The 21,050-nt window shown below is 39.2% G+C and overlaps 1 protein-coding gene across 2 annotated transcripts in view; it reads right to left on the bottom strand.

The window, feature by feature from the left end:
• WDR7 (WD repeat domain 7) overlaps positions 1 to 21,050 on the bottom strand; it is a 447,173-nt gene that overhangs the window by 104,237 nt on the left and 321,886 nt on the right. For both annotated transcript variants that reach the window (XM_029059993.1, XM_029059994.1), the window contains 3 exons: positions 9,773 to 9,890; positions 6,868 to 7,017; positions 6,420 to 6,502 (listed from right to left, as the gene is read on the bottom strand). In XM_029059993.1, the coding sequence (XP_028915826.1) occupies positions 6,420 to 6,502; positions 6,868 to 7,017; positions 9,773 to 9,890 (351 nt within the window). The remainder of the gene's footprint in view (positions 1 to 6,419; positions 6,503 to 6,867; positions 7,018 to 9,772; positions 9,891 to 21,050) is intronic.

Genomic DNA, 21,050 nt, shown 5'->3' with positions numbered 1-21,050 from the left:
ATTCTCACCTCATAGGACTGCTGTAATGAGAAAACAACTGATAAGAGTGCTAAACATACTTCAGCTGCACTGCCCTTATGTCCTACTTTCCTATAGCTCTGTTTGTGCTTTTCCAGGCCTGGAAAAATCACAACAGAGAGAACAGAGGTGAGCACTCAGGATGCCTGACTTGTCTCTGCTCTCCCACAACCTAGAGAACAGATGTGGCTGCTGAAAGAAAAGAAAGTGTAGGAGGAGGTTCAATCAAGCAGCACGGTGTATTGGGTAAAGCGTGGGCCTGGGAGTCAGAAGGTCTCATGTTCTAATCCCGGCTCCACCACTTGTCTGCTGTGTGGCCTTGGGCAAGTCACTTAACTCCTCTGTGACTCAGAGGAGGATCCCTCAATAACCTGATCTGTAAAACAAGGATTAAGACTGTGAGTCTCATGCGGGACAGAGACTGTGTTCAACCCGATTTGCGTATGCGACTCCAGCGCTTAGTAAAGTGCTTAACAAACACCATAATCATTATCATTATTATTATAATGTAAATCTTCTGCCTCCTTCTCGAGCTGTGCCTTATGAGGATATGGGTGAGGATGAATGGAGAAGCTCTCCTCCCTCTGCTTTACTCCCTAGGGTCATCTCCTTAGCCTGAATGGTGGTCCTTTGGCAGAAACAACAAAGAACCCCTGGCTGTTCTTCGGCAACTGGAAGTTGAAATCACGTTTTTGGAAGACGGGTGGATATTTCTGTGCAATCACCCAGGCCATCAGACAAACTACCATCAACAAAGAATACAACTGCCCTAAGAGCTAGGCAGGAATCAGCATGCTAGATTGTTACCTGCCCCAGTGACCCTCCTTAAAAATGTATTTTCAATTTAGTCAAACAATTGCAGGTTTACTAGAAGCTACTTGTAAAGGCCCCATGAGTCAGGGTACATTAGCATGAAACTGACAGCTCTGTAATGGAAAGCCTTTGATCATATCTTTTGAAAACAGAAAAGATTACCGGGTTAAAATTCTAGAAGATAAACACAATTAAAATAGATTAAATGGCATGCTTGAAAAGAAAATTCCACATGTTAATTGATCTAGTATAATATTATATGATACAAATTTCTCTACAACACCCACTTTACTTATAAAACTGTACTAATTGTAAAAGAATATTATGTGAAATGTCCTTTTTAAAAATCACTGTAAATCATCTTTCATCTATTATTAAACATTGGAATGGGATACCAAAGGGAGATTATGGAACATCCTTCTCTGGAGGTCTTTAATACCATCTCACTAAGATGGTTGGGTATAACGATGCCTGAAGGCAGCGGGGCAGACTAAATGATGTCTTTCAGTCGTAGTATTCCATTTTTTCATAAGTGTACATCTCTTAACACACACACAAAACCATCTTTTACAGTAAGCCATTTAGTCTCTTAATTGTGTCTATAGGTTCAAATCCCTCTTTGCCATCTTCATTCTTAATAACCTCTCCATCATCTTCTGTAAATCAATCTTTTTTTCTCAACCCACCCCAATCTTAGACATGGCTTTATGTTGGGTCTCTTCAAAATCTCTCTCGAGGTTTGTCTTCGTGGTCCTTCTCATTGATTGTGTTCTCCAATATACGCCCAAGACCCTTTACTTTTTGCTCTCTAATTTCTGACCTTTAGAGAACTCATGTGTTCCTGTGGCTTCTGCTGCCATTTTTTCTATTTCAGGTGACATATGACAGAGAAAGGACTAATGACAATGGTATATTAGGAAATATTTAATAACACTTCTCATGAAAATGTCTAAAATGCCTCTTTAGAAAATACTACCAAGTATTAATATTAAATTAGCAGCCAATTAGAAACCTTCCAAATTACACACAAAAAAAATACTTTCGAAACAGTGCAGAATCAAAAACAATTTGATCGTAACCTAAAAAGGCTTCAAATAACAAAAACAATTCACTTAGGTTAAAAACCTAATCAGTCTAAAATTTAGAGTTGTCTCCCTATTGTTGTTTACACTGAAAGGAGGACTGCAGAAGTTGGAATCTGGAAGATTTCAAAGGACTTTTTAGATCTAACAATTTAGGTAGCATATCCTCAAGAGAAGCTTGCAATAGATGCCCACTGAAGCCTTTTTAACCCTTTGATTCCTTGATTAAATTTATAATATTTACCATTAAGAATAAGCTGCATGAGCTAATTAAACAAATTTTTAAGGAGCTGGGATTGAAACTGTTTGAAATCCCAGTAGTGTTATCATTCTCTTAGTATGGAACAAACCATATGATGGGAAGAGATTTTTTAAAAATATGACCAGCACACACTACTGTACTAAAATAGACAGGATTCATTTCCTTACTTAACTGCAAGTAGCCAATTTAGATGAATGAAGCCGATTCCGCTTTTTGCTTGAAAAGCAGAATTAGTCTTTCTACATAACAACTAAGTTTAACAAAATGCAAACTTCCCTTAAAGACTCATTTTTTCAATTGCAGTTTGATTGCTATTGTTTTTTCTACTGTTTGAGGATTAGGATCTACATTTCAAATATTCCTTGTACTGCAAATTAATCATAATTACTACAGTCATTTGTATATCACTTAGAGCATTTATTTTATTCTTCAAATTGAATTATCTTAATTCAGTTTTAATTAAAATGTCTGTAATGGAAAACATATTTGTCTTCCAAAAACATATATGAATGATGATTTTGTCAGTTTAAATCATATATTTGGGGCAAAACAAAGGGAGTCTTTTTTTTTTTTGGTTCCACACAATAGAGGTCATCTAAAAGACAATGAGTTCAAAATAGCTAACCCACATGAGGATATTTTAAATTCCAACGGCAACACTACTTCTGAAAATCCAGGTGATTTATCCATTCACAGTCCTGGCAGATTAGAGAAATCTATACTCTAGGTGATGGCCTATTACTGTTCACAAAGCAGACAACAACTGAAAAAGAAAAGCTTGCATCGTATTACCCACTTCATCATTATATTATTATTTAACTCAGTATTAGGAGAGCTGGCAATATGTTCAAATGCTGAATAAACAAGGGATTTCAGAGTCAATTCCAGTAGGCATGGCTGCTCGTACCAAAAATCATATAAAGTTGTTACCTCCATCACTTCTAAATATATTTAGCTGGGTTCTAATGATCAACTTAAAAATCACATTTTTAAACTATCTTAAGGGATGTCATAAAACAGATATAGGATCTTGATGCCATTTTCAGATGATGTGAGTTTGCAAATTGGGCTGTTATTTAAAGGTTTACATTATTCACAGGTAAAGGCTTATATTATTGTAGCTATTGACAGGGAAAGTGTCTGTTGTATGGTATCTTCCCAAGTGCTCAGTACAGTACTCTGCACACAGCGTTCAATAAATACGACCGATGGATTGATATTGCAGACAGATTCCGTAACAAATTCTAGATGTTTATCATCCTGGTTTCTGAGAAAACATTTTGTATTCTGACATTGAAAGCCAGATGCTTTTAATTGCTGAATAACAGCCGCTAAGTGCTAGAGTTGCTTTCTCTAAGGGCTATTCCATGTTCCTGTAATACACATGCAGGTAGCAGGAGTCAGTATGATTGTAATTCCCTAAACATTGAAATGTTATTGCAGCTACATGGAAGAATTACTGTAAACGATTATGGGCTAAAGAATGTTATAAATGTTCAGTCAAAGCAAAACCTATTTAAAGCCTTTTCAAATTCCTTGCCCCATCTAATGACAATCTTTCAAGCACTTAGGGAAAAAAAAAAACCCCAAAAAGCTCTACTCCCTTACTTCCAGCTATTCACCTGCCTCTATGCCAAGAAGAGACTTTTGGTAAATTACATTTTTCAGTGCATTAAAGACTGCAATACTTTAGGGGCCTGGAAGAGTTAATAGACTTCCAGAAATAAGCAGTGTATTTTTCTTTCATCAACAGTTGACCTTACTGTCTTCAATATAAAAGTATGTAACCAACCTATATAAACATTTCAAACAATTAGGTATTGATTAAATAATAAGTTTACTGGGTCACCAGAACAGAATACATAAAATACATGGGTCTTACTCAATGAACTTATAGTTTAGGAGTTTAAAATCTAAACACCATTCAATCTTTGTTCTCAATTGAGTAAAACTGAGTGAGACTGTACACATAGCAAGTCTAACACACACATATATACATATATATGTTCACTTACATAATATGAAATATATACAAGTGCAAAAGAATAGCTAGAATTCTGGAAAATAAATGGCAGGTGTTCCAAAATACAACTCTCTTTATACTTTAAAATTAACATTACCAGCTATTTTAGTGACTTTATCTAGCTGTTTCCCCATCTAAGTCTGGTATTAACACAGTCAGGAATCTGCTGCTAGCCAAGGACCAAGAAAGAGTCATCACCACATACTTCTTTTAGAGTTCCTCCAGGATGTGGGTTTTCTATTTTGTCATTTATAGCAAATTATTTGATACTGTTCATGAGCACAGTATCAAAGTTCATGAGCTTTCTCTTTCTCTCTCTCTCCCTCTCCCTCTCCCTCTCCCTCCCCTCACGACACAATGAAGGTGCATCAGTAATTTCAGACCATATTTTCAGGACATTGCCCTTTTTCCACTATTTTTTTTCATCTAAGAGATTCCCTACCATCATTAACTCTTTAATCAAGTCTTTCATTAAAACCCATCAGCTTAGTTGAGGTGGTAAAAATATATTTCTGGCACTCAGATACTTGATTCCCAGAGAAATCCTATGGAACACTCTTTGCTGGGAAATGTGTAACAGAAAAGAGTAAAAGTAATAAACTGCCTAATTAATGATTCAAAGACGTATGTAAAATAGAAAGTAAATTTAATATGAAACAATCCTCAAGTATGAAAGACAGTACATATGCTTTAATTTATAAGAATTATCATTATGTAAAGAACTATGCACACAACAGTGACTTTGCAGGACTTGAACATTTTCTGATTTTTTTTTTAACAAAAGAAACTTTTAATTCATTAATCTAGATGACAATTTTAAAGAAATTAGGTTTAAAAATTCATCTATTTTTAATAATTTCTGAATGAAAAAATTAGTTATTCAACACTGTTTAAATATTACCTGAATTACATAAAATGAAATATCGAATGGTATTTAATTTTAAAACAGAGAAATGAGCCACTTGCTAATGCATTTTAAAAATGAACCAAGCATTTTGCTCTACACAGGGACAAGATAATTGATTTTAAAAAATCTCACCATTTACTGACTTGAGAATGGTATATTGATTCAACAATAATATATATTGAATACTGATCAATATTAAGTACTATTGAAATTCATATTGATTTCCTGACTTCTATATGAGTAAATGATATATATTTTTAAAGTGCAAGATTATTGATATATTTAATTTATTCTAGTTTATACCTGAAATCCCCCAAATGTTGCAAGAACATTCTGATGATTTAGCAAAATATTATTCAGAAACTTCCTTTCAAACTTTTATTTTTATCTTCAGTTGACCTCAATTTCTGACTTACATTTTTGTCTTGATAATATTTTTGAATTTTATATGATACTATATTGCATAATAATTTCTAAAAATAAAGGTATCACAACAGCATAAACAGGCATAACAGGAAGACAAATTCCAAACAGACATTTCATGCTTATTTTTTCTGTGATTGGCATACTTCATCAAACCCAGCTGCTACTGCATTGGAATAACAAAAATTTACAAAAAAATTCACCTTTATGTTTATGTCCTTGAGGAGAAAACACAAGAACCCAATGTGATATCTCCCAGTACCTTCCCCAGTTTTTAGCACATAGTAAGCACTTAATAAATACCCCAACACAGTGTTCATGCACACATACATTCTTAAAATGAAACATTTTAGTCAGTACTGCAATTAGGACCAGCAGAAACAGCAGGGCTCTGTACACCTGATGTCATATCAGTCAAATCAATAAGTAAGGAGTGGTTGGAAAGACACAGAGGAGGGCGGTGCTGTTCATATTGTTACCCAAGCTCTCTCTCAACATTTGGGACTCTGGGAAAGTGCCACATGATTTGCAATTTATTCAATTGTATTTATTTAGTGCTTTCTGCATGCAGAGCACTGTAGTAAGCATGCTATCTATATCACAATCTTCAACAAGAAAGGGACAAAGGCTGCCAAGTGCTTACTCCAGTGCTTTGCACACAGTAAGTGCTCAATAAATACGATTGATTGAATGAGAATGGAAATGATGATGGGATCCAACTGCTCTCTATCGCTGGGAAGAGCCTAGCCAAAACTGTTCATTTAAAAAACAATGCAAATTTTGACACCATAAAGATTTTTCCACCTCTAGTGATGTACGACTGCTAATCAGAGGACACTATTCAACATGTCAGTATTGATTCCTTCTTGAAATTATTTAATCTTTCTTTACCTGCAGATTGCTGGGAAACATTCCTGGAGTCCCTTCTTTTTAACTAAGGATCCTTCAAGGCAGTACATAATGATGTCCATAACCTGTGGGAAACAATTCATCCAATTTAAATATTTTTAAAGTACTTGATATTGCTTTTTCATACTTCGTAGGGAGGTATACTAGTTCCTATTAGTTAGTTAAGTACTTACTATGTTCCAAGCACTATTCAAGGCACCGGGTTTGAAATAGGATACTTAGATCAGGAACAGTCCCTGATACACATAGGATTCACAATCTCCTTCCCCCATAAACGTTTTTTACAATCTTTAAATTTCCTCCATTAGGTCTTTACTTCTCATGGTAGATGTGAACATATATTTTGCAGGGGAGAAAAGGAGAGGAAATGTTTCGATGTGCATAGAAAGACACACTTTCTCACAGTGGAATTACAGTATGATAATCTTACCTCCACAAGAAGGTCAACCACATCTGTAGGCATTTTTTCAATAAGGATTTCAATGACCCTCAAGATCTCTCCTTTGGCCCGGGCAAGAGTTGTGGTGTGAATATTCTGCTGAGATTGAGTGTTTGCTGCCAAGGCGGTATGTCTGTGGACCTACAAAAAAAGAAGATTCAAGTCATATTACATCGCTTTCCTCCAGGAACTGCTTGCTTTTGTGCAATATCTACTTTATATACCTAGTCAAAATGGAATCTATGAAAACATAAGATTTGTTTGGAGCTGGTTCACTGAATGTGCTTCTTGTGGGCTGGGATCACATCTTCATCTCTAGTGCAATATACTTTCTCGTACCACCACCAGAACTGTTGCAAGTGGAGGTGGGGCATTCTGGGAGAGATTTGTCCATGGCATCGCTAGGGGTCAGACATGACTCGACGGCATAAGACAAGTGTCAGTCAGGCAACTGTATTTATTGAGCACTTACTGTGTCAGAGCACTCTACTAAGCACTTGGGAGATTACAATATAACAAAAAATAGACGAATTCTCGGCCAAGTGCTTACAAGAGTGCTCTGCAGACAGTAAGACCCAAATAAACACCACTGATTGATCGACTGGCAAATAAGTATTTGGAATCCCTTAGCTTGGGAAATCATGCAGGCAGAAAGTATCACAAGGGTTTGGCTAAATTCATCATTTAGAGGAAACATTAAAGATTTTAGAATGCATATTCACCCCTCCCTGAACAGACAGAAGTCAACAAAGGTAATCATCAGATTGTCCTTCCGAACATCTTTTGCTACTACTAAAGGCAGAAAAAGGAAAGATACAATGCATCTGCTAAAATATATTAGTTCTTACAATACAGTCTGTCTCTCTCAGAGCTAAGAAGCAGACTGAGCAGAACAAAGGTCTGAGTTGTGATCATGATCACTGATAAACTGATTGTACAACTTTCATATTTCTGTGCTTCGTTTTCAAACTCCAAAAGAGGCTGAGCCTATGTTTTCCCTCCCCAATCTTCCTGTTTCCTAGATAATAACAATAATTATGGTATTTGTTAAGCACTTACTATGTACCAAGCACTGTTCTAAGTGTTGGGGCAGATACAAGGTAATCAGGTTGTCCCACAAGGGGCTCACAGTTTAATCCCCATTTTACAGATGAGGGAACTGAGGCCCACAGAAGTGAAGTGATTTGCCCAAGATCACATAGCAGACAAATGGCGGAGATGGGATTAGAACCCACATCCTCTCACTCCCGAGCCCGCCCGGGCTCTTTCCACTAAGCCACACTGCTAGATGATAGTGGGGATGAACCTTCTCCATTCCTCCAAATCTCTCCTTATTCTATGACTTACACTTAGATCGTGGATATATATCCTGCTAATGCCCTCTGAGCTCTGCTGTTGGTCCAGATGGTCAATAGTTGAGTCCTATGCCTGAGCAAGGGCAGCTAAAAAGTGATTCCAGAAGAATTGGGAGTTTGAGTGCTCTCTAGCCCTATTTTTATTTAACCTGGCAAAGTCCCCTTGAGACATGTCCATCAAAGTATCACATAGGTTGTCTACAGGTGGTCATGTTGGGAAAAGCAATTTTGAGCCAGAATATGCTTATGCGAGCCTACTCTACCCGCTGGGAATGGAAAGAGAATTTGACTTGAAAGAAAGCTCAATGATAAACTACACCTACCAATGCCACAAAGTTGTTTGGAGTAGTATGCACAACCCTTTGGAAAGAATATATAAAGAAATATACATCAATGGTATTTACTGAGCATGAACTGGGTACAGAGCACAGTACTAAGTGCTTAGGAGAGTACAATATAACAGTTGGCAAACATGTTTTCTGCCACCAATCTTACAGTGTAAAGGGACAGATAGACAATAAAATAAGTAAATTGTGGATGTGTACAAGGGGTGAATATCAAGGACTCAAAAGTACAAATCCAGGTGCTTACATGATGCAGAAGGGATAGGGAGTAGAAGAAAAGATGGCATAATCAGGGAAGGTTTTTTGGAGGAGAGATTTTAATAAGGCTTTGGAAGTGAGGAGAGTGGTGGACTGTCAAGTTTTTGTAGTATACAAAATACTTTTCTGATCAACCTCTTCGAGGACAAATTCAGCATCTACTAATGATATCTCGTAGCAATGTAATATTTAGAGAATAATTTTGTTCAGTGTTACAAAAAGCCACATGCTTGTCAAAACACTTGTGCATTTAAGTGATTGATCATCTCTGTAGTTTCAGGCTGAGGACAAGATGGGAAGCACTCATTTTTTTACTAATTGGTGAGGGTGAAAGTCCTTTCACAATTTTCAAAGGCTTGATAGATCACTTTCCCTTTTTAAGGACCTAATTTTACACAAATTGTTATGTTATGATAAACATCAAATTGCTCCTATAAGCACCCTGTGGCTAATGTTGGAGACAGACTATCAGCGCTTAGAACAGTACTTGGCACATAGTAAGCATTTAACAAATACCATTATTATTACTACTACTGGGTTGGCTGAATCACTCTTCTGACCCAATAGAAGGCCTGCTTACGATAATGATTATAATGGTATTTAAGAGCTTACTATGTGCCAAGCACTGGGGTAGATACAAGATGATTAGATCCCCCATGGGGCTCACATTCTAAGTAGGAGGGAGCACAGGTGAGTCCCCATTTTGTGGACGAGGGGACTGAGTCACAGAGAAGTGAAATAACTTGCCCAAGGTCATACAGCAGGTAAATGGTGGAGCTGGGATTAGAACCTTTGACTCTCAAGTCTGTGCTTTTTCCAATAGGTTATTTATTCTAACTGAACTTTTAGTATTTCAATTTTTTGCCTGCTGGTTCTGACTGGAAAAAGAAGTATTTCTTTAGAAGTAGGAATCTGGGCAAGCCGGAAGGTGCTTCTCACCTCCTTGGCAATAGTTGTGATGAAGGCGGGTGGTCTGGCCGTGGCAATGAGTGAGAGAGCGTGTCTTGCGGAGCGGGCGGAGTCAGCTGCTGGACTCAGAGGCAGTCCCATTGTGATGCTAAACAGGGATCAGACAAAGAGAAAAAAGAAAAGAAGCATTAGAAATATAGAGTGAAAAGATTAGACACAGCTTATAATGTCAGTTCAAGGTCAATGGGAGCACTCAAACAGTTAGAATATAATGGACTTCCAACAATGAGCAGTGATTAGGAGTCAGGGTGTTCTAGCATCAAATACAAAATTGAATAATTAACCGTGAAGATTGAAAACAGTATGTGCATCTGTCGAAAGTGTTAAAAAGACCTTGTTAACAAATTATCAAGCTCTAGTGTTGAATACATATTACAAAGCTCAGAATAAGGCAAGAAAGAATGTTTGTGCCAACTATTTCTAAAGTTTTTTCCCCTATAATTTAGAGGTAATGTGAACGTTTCTTACCAAAGACCTGAGCTTTTCTTTAAGGAAAACTCTATTTCTGGATTCACGGTCTAAAACAATTTAAAATGCCCAGATTAATTCCATTTTCTTTCTGAGTTTTGCTGAAATGTTTTAAGAAACACTACCTCACTCATGCTTAGCAATTTTGGAATTTGTCTGCCAATCAGCATTCTACACCAGTAAAAATTTGGTGGTAACCTACAAGCTCTGTTGATACTGATTTTTCTGTCAAAGGTACACTCTGAGGAATCTAGCTAGACTAGCAGGCCCGGTAGAGAAATAGGGGATGGGGATTGTGGCTGATCTAATTTCACTTTTATCAACCTCAGGACTTAGAATAGATTTTGGTGTATAGTACACACTTAAATATCACCATTTTTAGTATTGAGTATTTTTTTAAATTAGCAATAGTGACTATCTGGGGAAGTAATAATGATGTGTGGTTTGTCTTTTTCAACTGTAGCACTTCAAATGAAGAAATCTGATCTTCTTCCATCCCTTTTTAATAATATCAACATACCACAAATAAGAAAGTTGACGAGAGTACAAATAGATCTATTAAGACTTGGCTAGAGGGCTGCAGTTAAGTGTGCATTAACAGTATAAATTAGGAATTGCTTTACAAGTGAAAAATAAAATTACAATTTCCCTCTTCAGTGAGCAATTTCAAATCTTGTAAATACCGAAAAGTTTACAGAAGCTAAAGATACAGCCATTAGACCATATCTAATTCCCACCTTTGTAGTCCCAGTTCTTAGTAAGTGCTCCACACCCAGTATGCGATCAATGAATACTATTACTACTATTATTTAACTCTTTCTTGGATCAATTAAAGAATCTACTAGCTTTATGCAAAAAAGTTATAGTCATCTTAGTTCTTAGCATTAGTTCCAAAAACACACCAGAAGTTTATCTAGGATAGAATATTTTAACCTTGAATGAAACATTCACAAGATTATTATAGTTTAATGTATATATATATATATATATATATATATTCATTTTGCAAGTGAATCTACAGTAAAATAATATACCTAGATTGTAAGCTTCCTGTGGGCAGGGAACATGTCTACCAACTCTGTTATAATGTACTCTGCCAAGCATTTAGTACAGTGCTCTGCACATAAGCAGCATTCCAATATCACTGATTAACCTATATCTTGTTACTTTGAAATGCAAGGACAGACAGCTACATGTTCCCGTATATGCAAAGCTCTATAGTTGTTCTGAATTTCAAAGCTGCTACTACTCAACTTTGTAGATCTCCTGATTGCAAAAATCAGCATAGGATTAACATTTTTAAACTAGCTGAGTAAGTAGGGGCAGTGATGAGAATGATGGGGCAGGAGAGTCCAGCCATTTATCACTTGTAAATCTGGCTACTTAACAGTTATCCAATGGAGGAAGGGAGAAGATTTAAGGGTGAAATGTTGGCTTTATAGCATTCTCCTCCCCTGTGACTATAAGGAGGGACACTCATCTGGGTGCTTTGGTGCACAGCAGTGTTCCAAACGTTTGAGGGTGCGGCTGAAAAGAACTATGCCTGATTGACCCTGAAGTCTATTTTGTGTGAATAGAAATCTTGCTCTTTGCTCTGCTGACATGCTCCTCCTTGCTTGCTGTGGTTTCCTAACTTCCCTCTGAATCTCCTGATCTTCTTTAAACCCTGGATCAAGAAAAGCTCCCCTCCAGACTGACAGAAACCAAGTTGGTCTGTGCGCAACTCTTGTCTTCTAACAATGTTTGGGACTATGTTCACTCTCTATTGACAGTTTTCTTCCATTAACCCCTCTTTAGTGTGACACATTCCAGTCCAACATAGAAAGAAATATGCTTTTGGGAACAGCCTATTTAGAAGAATGGATACCTTTTTTTTTAATACTTTGCTGTACTTCACATTATTAAACTAGTTGAATATCCAATCTTCAAATGTATACATGCAAAAAAGATTAACCAATCCTTCCCAGTTTCCTATTCACGAATGTACTATGCTTCCCACCTGGCTAGAGTGTCCATTCCTCTATTCTGTGAGTCTGTTTCTCTATTATTTTGACTCCCTCTGACTCCATTGTGCCTGGGTCGGTGTAAATGAAGTTTCTGGTGAATAAGGAAAGATCTATAACTGCTTCCCAGATATAAAACTACAGTTGGCTTTCAAAGGATTCCCAAATCTATTTTCTCCTTCTCTGCAATCTCACATTTCCTCCTGCTTTCAGAACATCCTCCTTGGATGTCCTGTCAAAACCTCACTACATGTCCAAAATTGAACTCCTCACCTTCCCACCCAAACTCTGATCTCCCTAGTCTTTCTCTATCGCTATAGACAACACCACTACTCCCCTGTTTCTAAAGCTCATAACTCTGGCATTTTCCTCAACTCATTTCTCTCATTCAATCCACATACTCAGTGTCACAAAATCCGCTAAATTCTACCTTTTAATATGCTTAGAGCCTGTCCTTTCCTCTCTTCCAAACTACTGCCATGATTATCCAGGCACTTAAAACCCACCTTGACTACTTCAACACTCTCCCTGTCTCTTGTCTCTCCCCACTCCAGTCCATATTTCACATTACTCCATGGATTATTTTTCTAAAAAAAGGTCAAATCACATGTCCCTACTCCTCAAAATTTCCAATGACTGACCATCCATGTCTGTATCGTACAAAATTTCTTACTTTAAGTCACTCAATCAGCAATCTCCCTCCTACCTTACAACCCGCCACTCATCTGACTCTAACACCAGCCTACTCTCTTCATCTCAATCTCATATCTCTCATGCTGACCCCTTGCTAATGTGTTCCCTCTGGCTTGGAACTCCATACCCTTTCAGACTTTACAGTTCATCACTTTCTCCACCTTCCCCACCTAAAATCACACCTTCTCCTTCCCTAAACTCCCATTTCTCCCTAGTTGTTCTCCCTTCTGCATCACCCAGGCACTTGGATCTGTAATCAATTAATCAATCATATTTACTGATGCAGAGCACTACAGTAAGTGCTTGAAATTCATCCCCTCAGCCCCATAACACTTATGTACATATCCTTATTCTCTGACATTTCCTTATCTGTAATTTATTTTAATGTCCGTTTCCCCCTGTAGACACAATAAGCTCCTAGTGGGCAGGGATTGTGTCTATCATTGCATTGTACTCTTCCAAGCATTTAAGTGTTTAATGAATACCAGTGATTCAAATGGAAGACTGAAATGGGGAGCTACCTTCTCTGACAATAGAGTGGTATACTGCCTCCTCCTCCAAAAGGATTTTAAAGAGTACATGATCATCAAGAATTATTTGTATATATGGCTAAAAAAAGGCAGATGAGAAGATACTTTTTGTATCTAATCTGATGCCTGGAGGAAAATTGCTCCTCCTTTAGGCAAGACTGAAAAATACCTTCTCATCTTCAGCATGATCTGGTGAATAAAAAGTGTCACAACATCTCTGTGCCTCCATTTCCTCACCTGCTTGAGCGATTCAGAAACAGTTCTCCCCTCTACACCGTAAGCCCCATATGGGAGAGGAACTGTGTATCTTCTAAGTTTATGCTCATCCCCACTGCATACCATAATTTATATTAAAATCTGTCTCCCACTCTAAACTGTAAGATTCTTGTAAGAAAGGAACATGTCTACCACCTCTACTATACTATACTCTCCCAAGTGCTTAATATGATGCTCTGCACATAGTAAGCACTCAATAAATATGATTGAGTTTGGAGAGGAATGGCAGGAGGCAAATGGAGGGATTCACAGCATCAAGAAAGGTTTTCTTAAAATAGGGGATATATAAGCATGTTTGAAAGCAGTGGGGAAGAAGCTACTGGACAGTTTTCAGTTGAAGATGGCAGTTAGGGAAGGAAGATGGGAAAGGCCAAGTGTTTTGATGCGGTACGAAGGATGGAGTTGGAGGACCAAGGGGAGGGGATGGATTTTGAGAGGGGGCAGGGAATCGCCTCTTGAGATACTGTTGGGAAAGATGGGGAAGCAGCATGGCTTAGTGGAAAGAGCCTGGGCTTCGGAGTCAGAGGTCATGGGTTCGACTTCCTGCTCGGCCACTTGTCAGCTGTGTGACTGTGGGCAAGTCACTTAACTTCTCTGTGCCTCAGTTACCTCATCTGTAAAATGGGAATTAACTGTGAGCCTCACATGGTACAACCTGATTATCCTGTATCTACCCCAGTGCTTAGAACAGTGCTCGGCATGTAGTAAACGCTTAACAAATACCAACATTATTATTATTATGGGAGAGCGGAGGAAGGTGAAGGAGGAGGGAGAGAATGGAGGCAACAAGAGAGATTTCATTGGGATTATCTCAGGCAGCAAAATACTGTGCAAGAGCCAGTCCTTTTCACTCATTTTTCCAACCTTAGTGTATTACTGCTACTCACTACTGTGATTCCTTGACTCAGTATTCATCAATCACACTTTTAAACTGTAAAGCAGATAATAATAGTAACAATAACAATAATAATAATAATAATTTTGGTATTTGTTAAAGGTATACTATGTGCCTAGCACTTTATTAAGCAGTGAGGTAGATAGGTACAGGCCAATCAGGTTGGATACAGTCCCTCTCTTTACAGGACTCACAATCTAAATAGGAGGGGGAAAAGGGATTGAATCTCCATTTTACAGTTGAGAAAACTGAGGCAAAGGGAAGTTAAATGACTTGCCCAAGTCACTCACTCTGGTTAAATTATTTAACTTCCCTATACCTCAGTAGTAGGCAAGTGACTTGGCTGGGATTAGAACTCAGGTTCTCTGAGTCTCATTCCCAGGTTCTTTTCACTAGATCATGCTCACCCATACTCAGATTGACCATTTCATCAAAAATTCCTCAACATTGTTACAGCTAACTTTAAAGCTGTTTGCTTTATGTTTATTGTACATTACAGGATCTGGAGCAATATGAGATTATCAAACATTGAAACTGTGGTTCTGCTAATTTGTCATTTTCAGCGCAGCATTTTCATAGCATTTCAACATTTCCAGCAGTTTCAGAATGGGAGACGGACTATAAAGACTGTAAAATCATTTTTAGATTGTAAGTCTCCCAAGGGGACTTCTAAGCACTTAAGAATTATCACTACTAAAGAATATTATTGCTACCACTTGAGGCAGGGATTGTGACTGTTAACTCTATTGAATCCTCCCAAGTACTCAGTACGGTGCTCTGCACACACTAAACGCTCAATAAATGCTACTGATTGATTATTGAGCTGCACTCCCACCCCAGCTCCATTGTAGTTGCTTGGTGGTTTGGTTTAAGAGAAGCAGCATGGCTCAGTGCAAAGAGCCCGGGCTTGGGAGTCAGAGGTCATGGGTTCGAATCCCGGCTCTGCCACTTGTCAGCTGTATGACCGTGGGCAAGTCACTTAACTTTTCTGTGCCTCAGTTACCTCATCTGTAAAATGGGGATTAAGACTGTGAGCCTCATGTGAGACACACTGATTACCCTGTATCTACCCCAGCACTTAGAAAAGTTCTCTGCATATAGTAAGTGCTTAACAAATACCAACATTATTATTATTATTATTATTCCAGAGAGTCATTCTTCTCCTCATCATGCCACGGGCTTGGACTGAAAGGGATATTTCGATCTATGTTTTTCTCCCAGAGTTTGAAATAGTTTTCATGATCTGGCTTACCTCCTTTTCCCTTTATCAAAATTGAAGGCAGAAGCAGTGTGACCTACTAGAGAGAGCATCGGCCTTGGAGTCAGTAGACCTGGGCTCTAATCCCAGCTCTGCCACCTCTCTGCCAGGTGACTTTGGGCAAGTCCCCTAACCTCTCTGTGCCTCAGTTTCCTCATCTGTAAAATGGGAATTAAGACTGCAAGCCCCACGTGGGACAGGGACTGTGTCCACCCCAATTATCTTGCATCTACCCCTGGCCTTAGTACAGTGCCTGGCAAATAGTAAGCACTTAACGAGTACCACAGTGGTTTTAAAAAAAGGCAGAAAAGTTGGATCCTCATAAATGCAATGAGAAACAAGAAGCCTACACTAGAGAGCCAGAAGTAGAAGTCAGAAGTAGAGCTAAAGAGAAACAAACATCAACTCTGAGAGGAGAGGGGCCAGCTGAAACTAGGGAGACAGAGAGAGTGACTTAGAGAGAGGGAAAGTGATCCAGAGTGACAAGAGGCAGTAAAACTGAGTGACTGGGAAGAACAGAGACAGAGAGATATGCATAAAGATAAGAATCATCTGCTCTTCCTCTTGGCTGCTGTTAGATAAGAGAAGAGGGAGAGAAGAGCAGAACCGCTTGCTTCAGAGGTGGAGTGGAGGAGGTTTAACAGATGGTTGTCAAAGAGGGTGGATGAGTTCGAACTTGGGAAACCATTCTGGAATGCTCCAGTTTTCAGCTCCTTACCTCCAACCCACCAGAAAGAGGTCATGATCGTCAACTACAGCTACTCTTTTGCCCTCAAGCCTTTGGGGGTGGAAGTACATAGCTTTATAGCTAGGGGCCGATCTTGGGACGGTGAGGGATGACCATCCCTAATGCCCTGTAAAATTCACTGTCTGCTTGTGTAGCATATAGAAAACAAACAATAAGCAAAAGATCAGGAACTGCAGAATTAAAATAAAATAACAAAATTTGTGTCACATTCCGATTTTCAATTCACAAACCTTTCACATAAAAGTACTCTCCAAAGTGTACCCTAATAATAATGATCATAATAATAGTGACATTTGTTATGTGCTGATTATTATTTGTTAAGTCCTTACTATGTGCCAGGCTCTGTTCTAAGTGCTGGGTGGATACAAGCAAATTGGGTTGGACACAGTTCCTGTCCCATGTGGAGCTCCTAGTCTCAATCCCCATTTTATAGAAGAGGTAACTGAGGCCCAGAGAAGTGAAGTGACTTGCCCAAGGATACTCAGCAGACAAGTGGCAAAGCCAACATTAGAACCCATGCTTAGTATGTGCCAAGCACTGTAGTAAGCAATGGGGAAGATACATGATCAACAGGTCCCACTTGGGACTCACAGTCTAAATAGGGGGGAAGAACAGGTATTGAATCTCCACTTTACAGATGGGGTAACTGAGGCACGGAGAAGTTAAGTGACTTGACTAACGTCACACAGCAAGCAAGTGTCAAAGCCAGTATTAGAACCCAGGTCCTCTGATTCAGGCCATACTGCTGACTCTTCAGACTACCCAGTAATAATAATGTTGGTATTTGTTAAGCGCTTACTACGAGCAGAGCACTGTTCTAAGCACTGGGGTAGATACAGGGTAATCAGGTTGTCCCCCGTTGGGCTCACAGTTAATCCCCATTTTAGAGATGAGGTAACAGGCACAGAGAAGTTAAGTGACTTGCCCACAGTCACACAGCTGACAAGGGGCTGAGCTAGGATTTGAACCCATGAACTCTGACTCCCAAGCCCATGCTCTTTCCACTGAGCCACGCTGCTTCTCTAATGCAACCAGTCTTCACAAAGAAGAAAACTCATGTATGTGATCTAAAAAAAACCCCAAAAAACAAAAAAAACCACCCTGAATTATCTCATAATGTTCCTCAAATTGCTTGCAAATCCTAACTTTTCCTTTTTCTGCCTGTGTAAAAATTTGTGTTTAAAAGTTGCATGCAAGAATATTTCAATTAAATACCACAATCTGAATCAGTAATTTTTCCATATGTCAAAATAAGACCAGCAGTTTAAAGAATGTCAATTTTTTTTTTTGCAGCAGAAAATTTAAGTTTAAATGCATATAGATTTTCCAGTGGGGAATGATTGGAAAAATACAAAGTATTTGGGAGTTTCATTTTGTCCACATCAATTTGCTCTGCAATTACCTTCAGCTCTATGACCAGACTTTAAACCCTTGCTTTGCTGATTTTCTAAATAGCATTTCAGATATGTTATACCAAATGAACATATTAATTGAGTAAACACAGAATTAGAAAGTTTCCCACACCCACACAAAACTCATAGATTAAATTAATATGAGTGCATCCATATTCATGTAAATATATGAATAGAAAAGAATCCTTATATAAAGAAAGTGTAAACATCAAAGCTTAAAAATCCGACCTATAACTATAGGGAGATCAGGCCTATAAGTGTTTTAAAGGTTTCAGTTGGTTAAGCTTTGGAAAAGGAATCTGGGAAATTAGCAACCCAGATAGAGCACCTCAGTAGCTTTTCATTTTTCCATAATCAGCATCTATCAAGATGCCTTTTGAAACAGTCGATGACAAAAAGTGATAGGGGTTTGGTGCAAAATGGAAAATTTTGAAGATCCCATTTGGGGACGCCCAAGTTTTCAGAATGCAGAGCACCCTTGGCACCAGTGACATCCAAACCGTCCCGTTCAATCTGTTTCTTCCTCCATGTTCGGGAAGACACAGATCTTCCAAAACGCAACAGGCTCCTTGTTAATTCATGAACATCACTCCCCTCAGCAGTGGTAGTATGCCACCAGAGATTAACTGCCTCCTGCAGCTGGACCAGCTGCTCTGCATGTGCTTATTCAGAGCTAAAGCTTTGCATAAAAGAACAGACACACTGCACCGAAATCACAGATCCAAACCAAGGCAGATGCCCTTTTAGCATTCAACACGCGGCAAGTGAGTCCTATTACTACTTTTGCACCCTTCTTAACTACTGGGTTTCCTTCTTCCCCTATTTCTTTGTTCTGTACACCATATTTCCAGCTCCCAGCTACAGATGTTTTCAAGTTATTACCTTAGTTCTTACCATGTTCTTTTCTTCACGGCTCCAGTTATGGGGCATTCTGCAATTGTGTATGCAATGTACCCTCCTCAGGGCTTAGCACAGTGCTCTGCGTATAGTAAGTGTTCAATAAACATGACTAATTGATTAGTACATCCTCTACATGGAACAGGAGAGAAAATTTTGTATTTACGGTATTTATTAAGCACTACCCAGGTGTCAAGCGCGACGTTAAGTGCTGAGATAAATACATAACTATCAAGTCAGACACAGGTCCTACTCCAAAAGGAGCACACAATCTAAGAAGGCAGGTAGGTAGGCATTTTATCCTGTTGCTGGGACTACCACATGGGAACACTTAGTTCTATACTTGTTCCACCCTGCCACAGCACCTCTCCTAAACCAGAATTTCCCCTTATGTGCCCAATTTCCCCCAAAAAACCTGATTAAACTGAATTTGGAGAGCAGTTTTATTTATTTACAGCTGTAGGATACTGACACAATGCCTCACCCCCATCCCATCCCCGGAAAGGCAAGAGGGTTCAGAAATAATCTCCCCGTTCTCCTATCCTCTCAGCGAGAATCAGGACTGTGAGTAATCACCTTGGATGTGGTTCCCACCACCTCCATGAGGCTGGGGTCGGGGTCAGCAACTCCCAGGATAATGATAATAAAAACTGCTATTTCTTAGTGCTGGAGTAAGGACCAAGTGCTGGAATAGATGATGATGGCATTTTGTTAAGCGCTTACTATGTGCCAAGCACTGTTCCAAGCACTGGGGTGGATACAAGGTTATCAGTTTGCCCCACATGGGGCTCACAGTCTTAATTCCCATATTACAGATGAGGTAACTGAGGCACAGAGAAGTTAAGTGACTTGCCCAAAGTCACACAGCTGATGAGTGGAAGGGCCAAGAAACAAGGATACAAGGCTGGATGCATTCCTTGCCCCACAGGCTCACAATCCAGAGGGCAGGGAGAACAGGAATTAATAGCCCATGTACGCTCGTTGGGGGTTCTGTTGTCTTGTACTCTCCCAAGCATTTAGTACAGTACTCTGCACACTGGAAGTGCTCAATAATAGCACTAAATAATATTACAGATAAGAAAACTAAAGCACAGAGTAGTTAAGTGGCTTGTCCAAGGTTACACAGCAAGTGCCAGAACCAGCATTCACACCCAAGTCTTTTGCCTCCCAGGCAATCAACCAACCAATTGTATTTATCGAGTGGTTACTGTGTGCAGAGCACTGTACTAAGAACTTGGGAGAGTACAGCATAGTTGGTGCTCTTTCTACCACGTCATCCTGCTTCTCCCCAATTAATAATAATAATTGGGGTATTTGTTAAGTGCTCATTGTGTGCCAGGCACTGTACTAAGCGCTGGGGTGAAATACAAGCAAATCGGGTTGGACAGTCTCTGTCCCATGAGGGGCTCACAGTCTCAATCCCCATTTTACTAGATGATGCAACTGAGGCACAGAGAAGTGAAGTGAAGGTCACACAGCACTCAAGTGGCAGAGCCGGGATTAGAACCCACACCCATCGACTCCCAGGCCCGTGATCTCTCAATTATGCCATGCTCCTTCTCTACCACAGATCTCCAGTTAGAGAAGCAGCATGGCCTTAGTGTATAGAGCTCGCATCTGGGAGTCAGATGGACCCGGTTCTAATCCCAACTCCCAATTTAGGGGAAGCAGCGTAGCTCAGTGGAAAGAGCCTGGCCTTGGGAGTCAGAGGTCATGAGTTTGAATCCCAGCTCTGCCACTTGTCAGCTGTATGACTGTGGGCAAGTCACTTAACTTCTCTGTGCCTCAGTAGTCCTCATCTGTAAAATGGGAATGAAGACTGTGAGCCTCACGTGGGACAACCTGATTACCTTGTATCCACCCCAGCGCTTAGAACAGTGCTCTGCACATAGAAAGCGCTTAACAAATACCAACATTATTATTATTATTACTTGTCTCCTGTGTGACCTCAGGCAGTCACTTAACTTCTCTGTGTCTAAGTTACCTCATCTGTAAAATGGGGATTAAGACTGTGAGCCTTATGTGGGACAGGGACCGTGTCCAACCCGATTATCTTGTATCTACCCCA

Source organism: Ornithorhynchus anatinus, chromosome 3, assembly GCF_004115215.2.
Source record: "Ornithorhynchus anatinus isolate Pmale09 chromosome 3, mOrnAna1.pri.v4, whole genome shotgun sequence".
NCBI classification, from domain to species: domain Eukaryota; kingdom Metazoa; phylum Chordata; class Mammalia; order Monotremata; family Ornithorhynchidae; genus Ornithorhynchus; species Ornithorhynchus anatinus.
The sequence above is the reverse complement of the archived record's forward strand: the minus strand, read 5'-3'. Positions and strand labels throughout refer to the sequence as shown.